The sequence below is a fragment of the Salmo trutta genome, chromosome 14, assembly GCF_901001165.1.
Source record: "Salmo trutta chromosome 14, fSalTru1.1, whole genome shotgun sequence".
NCBI classification, from domain to species: Eukaryota; Metazoa; Chordata; class Actinopteri; order Salmoniformes; family Salmonidae; genus Salmo; species Salmo trutta.
The window spans coordinates 29,740,817-29,747,290 of NC_042970.1; the positions used below are offsets into that span (position 1 = coordinate 29,740,817).

The 6,474-nt window shown below is 45.2% G+C and overlaps 1 protein-coding gene across 1 annotated transcript in view; it reads right to left on the reverse strand.

Moving 5' to 3' along the window:
• LOC115207752 (solute carrier family 41 member 1) overlaps positions 1–6,194 on the reverse strand; it is a 32,749-nt gene extending 26,555 nt beyond the window's left edge. Inside the window, exons 1-2 of the mRNA XM_029775208.1 lie at positions 5,956–6,194; positions 3,604–4,796 (exon numbers count right to left, since the gene is read on the reverse strand). Coding sequence (XP_029631068.1) covers positions 3,604–4,074 — 471 coding nt within the window. The 5' untranslated portion in view covers positions 4,075–4,796; positions 5,956–6,194. The remainder of the gene's footprint in view (positions 1–3,603; positions 4,797–5,955) is intronic.
• Positions 6,195–6,474: the final 280 nt, after the last annotated feature.

Sequence of the window (6,474 nt, forward strand, 5' to 3'; positions counted from 1 at the left end):
CAGAAAATGTAAGTTTAAAGCAAATATTTAATTGAAATATTGAAAGCACATGAAGGGAGGGAGGTGATGAGAGGCAGCCATGAAAGAGACATCCATGTTGTCATTCATGATCGTGTGTGTGACAAGAGCTTATCAGATCAATTAAATGACTGTTAGCACCATAGAGATGATATTCATTATCGTCTGTGGATAACATTCCCAGATTAAAATGAGAGAGAGCTGGATTTACCAGATTATGAGGCTAAATCAGATCCAGAGGCGACCAAGCCCACACTCTGGTTTCACACTGGCTCCTGTAGAAACCCAACAACTGGATGTGGTTGACCAAAAATGGCCTCCCTTGGGCCGAAAGGGCTTGGCTGTTGTGAGGCCTTTGTGTTGATTGTGTTTTCCTGTTTACAGTTTCCTATATTTTTAGATTGTTTGTCTGTTTTTGAGGCACTGAGGCTGAACCCATGCCTCGCCTTGCTGTTTTATATTGGTAATCTGCACATCATCCGATGCCACAGTGTAAACCAGACAGAAAGACGGATGAGAGACAGATATCTAGGATAAATTCCACAAAGCAACAGACAAACAAGTTACCACACATATTTACACTATTTAATCTGTGAATGTCAATAGACTGTGTCTAACACTATCTGGGGTGGGGTGTTCTACTTTCTACTGGAAGCATCACCCTCCTTCCAGACAAACATAAAAACAACCATTGCACTAGTCTTGACCTTTGACATTCCTAGGAATGTAAACACAAAAATCACATCCAACGTAGGAACAAATCTGTGACCTGTCCTCTCGATGACAGTAACCAGTGGTGGAAAACCTTCTCAATTGTGATACTGGAGTCAAAGTAAAAAGTAGAAGTGAATGCCGTAAATAATATTCCTTCTTTTTGGGCACACCAACACTCAAACATTATTTACATACATACTTTTTCTTCCCACTGTAAATGTGGAAAAAACCAATGTAGACATTAATAAATGCATTTCTATAGCTTCTAAAATCTTTTTTGCAACGGTGGGGGAGTGCCAAGATGGAGGCATGGCTGCTTCAACACAGCACCCACTACCAATCATCTAGGGTATATAAATCAGTCCCTTCCTTTTCCATACTGTCCTGTGTTGTCTATCCTGGGCAACTCTGGCGGATTGGGGCCAGAGACAGGGTGTGTGTGTGTGCATATGTTTGTGTGTAAAGGGGGAAAGTTAAAGAGGTGGGTCACAACTTGTACATGCATCACCCTGGGCAACCATTACCTTACTCCAGGAGCAACACACACACACACTGAGGGGCTGAGATATTTTGCATCTACCATACATCTGAGTCAGAGCCAGCTTGCTTAATCAGAGAGAGAGAGAGAGAGAGAGAGAGAGAGAGAGAGAGAGAGAGAGAGAGAGAGAGAGAGAGAGAGAATTGCCTCCTGCAAGGGCAGAAGGGGATTAGCTGAGTTAGCAGTTAGCAGTGTCAAGGGAGGGGAATTAGAATGTGATAGAATCTAGTAGACAAGCTTCTAGAACCATTCACTATACTGACAACATTGTCATTATTTTGTCTCTTCACACAGGGTATGATATCACTTTCTCTTATCTTTATCATCACAGCTGTTGTTATTGACTCTGAGATCAACAATTGCTTAGATGAATCAGCATGATATGAACGAATTAGAAAATGAGAGAGGTAGACAGACAAGGAGAGAGAGAACTTCTGAAGTGAACAATTCCTGAGCGCTGGTTGAACAATTCCTGAGTGAACAATTCCTGATTAGAGGGCATGACATGGGTAACAGCATGAGAGTGCAGGCTTTAAACCACAGTAAGGCACTAAGCTGTCCTTATAACAACAGTTATAACACTAGAACCACTCCCACCTCACAGGTAAGCACTTTCTTTCTCTTCACCTTCTTTCTCTCTCTCTCTCTGTGTTCATCCCACTCCCTACTTACCCCCTCCTCTCCTTCTCCCTCCCTCCTTCCCCCCTCTCTGCCTTCCCTCTCTCTCTCTGTCCAGAGTTCCTGGGGTACACCATGTTGGCATCAAAATGGGCAGTCAGTGCCAGCGCTTGGTCTCTCAGCAACCAGGCACCTCCAGCTTTATCTGTAGCAGAGGCTGACCTTAAAGAAATATCTGACCTGTCAGGCGCTCAGGACTGTATTTTTACACTGTACACACTTGTACGCAAGTGTTCACACACACATGTACCAACAATAATATCCACACCATGTGTTCACACACACACACACACAGTCACACAGTCACACAGACACAGACACAGACACACACACACACACACACACACACACACACACACACACACACACACACACACACACACACACACACACACACACATACCAACAATAACATCCACACCATGTGTTCACACAGACACACAGACACACAGACACACAGACACACATACCAACAATAACATCCACACCATGTGTTCACACACACACACACACACACACACACACACACGTACCAACAATAACACCCACACCCAGTTTACACCAGGCAAGTCAACAGGAGAGTAATTGTAAGTTAGTTTAATTGTTTTCCCTGTGGCTCTCAGAACCCAGCGGTTCTGTTGTTGGTCTCCTTTGTAGTTACAGTCAGCTACAGTGGCTGAAACAAACACTATACTTTACAGGTGCATGCACATACTATCCTCTGTTCCACTTTGTGTGTTATTCTATTCTGTTCTGCTCTTTTTATCAGAACCATGAGGATCTACCTATGTGTTTGAGTCTCTGTCTCAGCCGTATTCACAGATATGTCAGATAAATCAACAGACAAGACTTTATTAAACGGCCCAGCTGTCCTCTCTACCTCCTCAACCTCCCCTCCCCCTTCCAAGAACAGACTGTGTTCCAACATGTGCCAGATGGGGGGTGAAGGGGTCATCTGTTACGTCTCCGATAACCTCCCATTCTGTCCATCATCAGAGCTGAGCTGTCACATTGGCTGGCAGGAAAGTGATTGACAGGTGCTGGGCCAATCTGACTCGAACCAACCAGTTCATTCAAACATGCCCAAGACCAGCCCCTTAGTAGTCATCACTCATCATCACACAATGAGTTATGCATACTAATAGAATCATATATGTGACTAAATCAATCAGACAGGCAACAGTGTCTATTCCACTTCCTCCCTTGTGTAAGTGAAACGCATGACTAACAACAGGACTGTAGCAATGGGCTGAACACTGGGCCCTTACTGTCGTAATAGGACTGGGACTGTAATGAGTACTAGATTGTGGATGAGGTAGCATAAGCACATTAGAGTACAGTTCCAGACACAGGGACTAGTGTTGTCTATAGCCTACAGGTGGAACAGAACTATGTCTAAACATTCTGCTTCTTAGTCCATGCTGCTGATTGAATCAGTAGGTTCAGGAGTTTTTGTCTGACCATGTGACCTGTCACATCAGAAATAAATTGGTGTGAATCAAAACAGGGTAGACACTAATCAGAATCCTTGGGACAACCCTACCCTAAACCCTTACCTTAACCGTTTAAAATGTATTCTTCAATAGGGTGACGTCGGAGTTAGGTCGTCCCAAGCATCCCAATTAGCAATAAACATCAAAATAGTCTCTCCTCACCTGAACGATGTCCAGCACCATACCCGCCGCCACCGTCCCGAACCCGGCCAGCAGGAACGGTAAGACCACCTGGAGGCCAATAGAGAACGAGGTCTCCTTCAATGGCGCCGGTGGCTCTGGGCTCTGGTCAGTGCTTATGTCGTCACTCTCATTGCTCTGGCTGGCGTTCTCCAGGAGAGCGTCCTCCTCGCGCTGGCCCTTGGCATTCGCCCTACAGTCTATCACCACTATCTCCCGGTCCTCATCTCCCGGTTCACCAGACCTGTCCGCGACGGATGTCACCTCGGTGAGCTCGTACTCGCCCCTCTCCTCAGGTCTCATCTCTTCGGGGTCCTCGGTGAGGATGGCTGGGTGAACGGAGCCGTTGGAGTGGAGGTACGCTGGTGGCACCACCTCCTTCTTCATCTCTATCGCCCCCGATGACATGTCAGTGTCCGACGGTTTGTCTTGCTCTTTCGACCAAAGTACCATGCGGAAGCTTTTGGGGACAGTAGACTGAATGAGAAATATAGGCAGGCTATGGCCAAAAGGTGTGGGACGTTTAATTGAGTTTAGATTTCCCTTGATCGGTTTTTAATAACCTGATCTCACAACATAATTTATCCCATTAAAAAATGCTGGTGAGTGGCACTCAGGTGTGGTCACGAACGCGAAATTATGTGGTAATAAAAAAACGATTCAAGGGCGCAACTAGGCTACTCTTGCGTCTGCAAAGGCAGGTGTGAGTCGCCGCTCTCCCCCAGGCGTGCGTGCCCTCTTGCCGGTGCTTCGGGAGAAGCTCGAGTATGTTCTCCATTCACTGCGTGCTCAAGGTAGACAGATGGATAGAAGAATGAAACATATATTTTCTAAAAAGATAACAAAAACAAAGAAACAAACAAATTGTTATCTGGTCAATGTTCTCTGATAGCATAACCTGGTCAATAACGTCTGGTAGCCAAAGGGTATTGAAAAGTTGGTCTTAAAAAGTAAATGAAGTTATTTTCAGAAAGTCATCCAAGAGCGCAGTCCAGTCCTGCACGCACTCTGACAGTCCTCTCCGACTAGCTCGCGCCAGTCGGTGTCCGGGGCTGGGAAGGGCTCACCTTACACCACGTGGTTATTTCTGAGGAGTATTTAAAGATCTGCAGCACGGATAGAGTTACTGAACTGCGGAAAAGAACTTATCCTCCAGCGCTCTGGCCACGGTTCTCCTGAAAGAGAAGATATTAAGAATAACGTCTATGCATAGGCTACATGTTCTGTCTCTTTCACATGAAATATTAGCTTTACAAAATTGATTCAAACTGTTTTATTGGCTTTTGTTGCCATATGCCTATAAATTGCATTATTGCGCGCAAATGTCTACAATGGAATGGACATGGCAATACTGAATTTATTTGGTAGGCACTGGTGAGATATTTAAAAATACAATTTTAGGCTGTTTGCCTATGTTATCCTCAAACGGGGGATATCCATATCAATAGGCCTACATTGTTACCTAATTCCACAGCGGCATCATTTCTTGACATGATCATGATCTATGGATGAACACTTAGACACTTAGGCTCTAGCCCACCTAAATCAGCCTTTACTTTCAGCTGTCTACTTCAAGATGAGTTTACTAAGGGTCGGCTAACCGTTAAAAGTGGTGTTTTGTGCCAACAACTCTCCACGCTTTACACTCTTGTTTGGGGTTATGAAGAGGGGTTGCCTACAAACGGGTATATATACAGGATACAGCGCCAAACATGTAATTTCCTCTGACTGGCTATAAATAATCTGCCTTCAGCCAAGGTGTACATCCTCTAACGCTGATTCTCTCCCAGCATGTTATGACATCCGTAGAGGATACGCTGAAACGTCAGTGCGCATTTGGTTTCCCCCCTGGTCCTGGAACAATCCTTTGCTCTGTTTAGTAGTCAAGACCAATACCCCGCAGCCCAACATGGCAAAGGCGTAAATTAGTACAAGCTTGGTCGTAGCTGAAAAGGGGGAACCCTCCTGTTTTAGTAATAATCCCAACACGATCGTTGTATTAAATGACAGATCATGTGTATTTTCTCTCTCCAAGTATAGCCAGCCCAGTTATGTATAATGAAATCATTCAAGCAACTGGCTGGACAGATAAACTAGCCACAACATAACGCTGACATGAGGCAGGGAATATTCTCTGAAGTGGCCATGACAACAACAAAAAATATTCCCTTACCGGTAATAAACATGTATTCACACACATAGAGAGAGAGATAGAGAGAAAGAGATAGAGAGTGCACTGAGTAATAAAACATGAAAATAGTCTATGGTCAGCATCCCCCATCCAATAGGTCTGGATCGGTACCAGCACATCAGGTATAACAGACAGTTCTTTACCTAAAACGCGTAGGTCCACAGAGGAGACGAGAGAACTCCAAACAGAAGCAGAACAGAGGGCACTGCTGAACGCCACACAACGGTTGTCTCATATCCTGCACTCGGTTATAATGTGTGCTGCAGCCTGTGTGGGCGCAGGTGTGCATGCCTTATGTACGGTAACGGCCCGTACCAGGCTTAATCGTTAACCCCGACTGGTTAAGGCTGTCACTTTCCGACCGTCACATTGTTCCATTCAGAAGAACCATGCGAGCCGCTACATGCGCATCTACAGTATAAACCACATCCTGGCATAGGAAGTCACAAGGCGGGTCCACCAGAGATGACGTGAGCACGTGTGCGTGAGAGCCCCCTCATGTTTCTCCCTGTTTTAAATTAATGTTTATATTTTCTCCATGAACGGTTGAGCCACGTCTCCGTCCGATAAGCACGCGAGTGGTTTGATCTATCCCTGCCAATATCACCCATGGGGCGAAGAGTTGGGATGGTTATAGACTGGATTCTTCATTGTAACTGAAG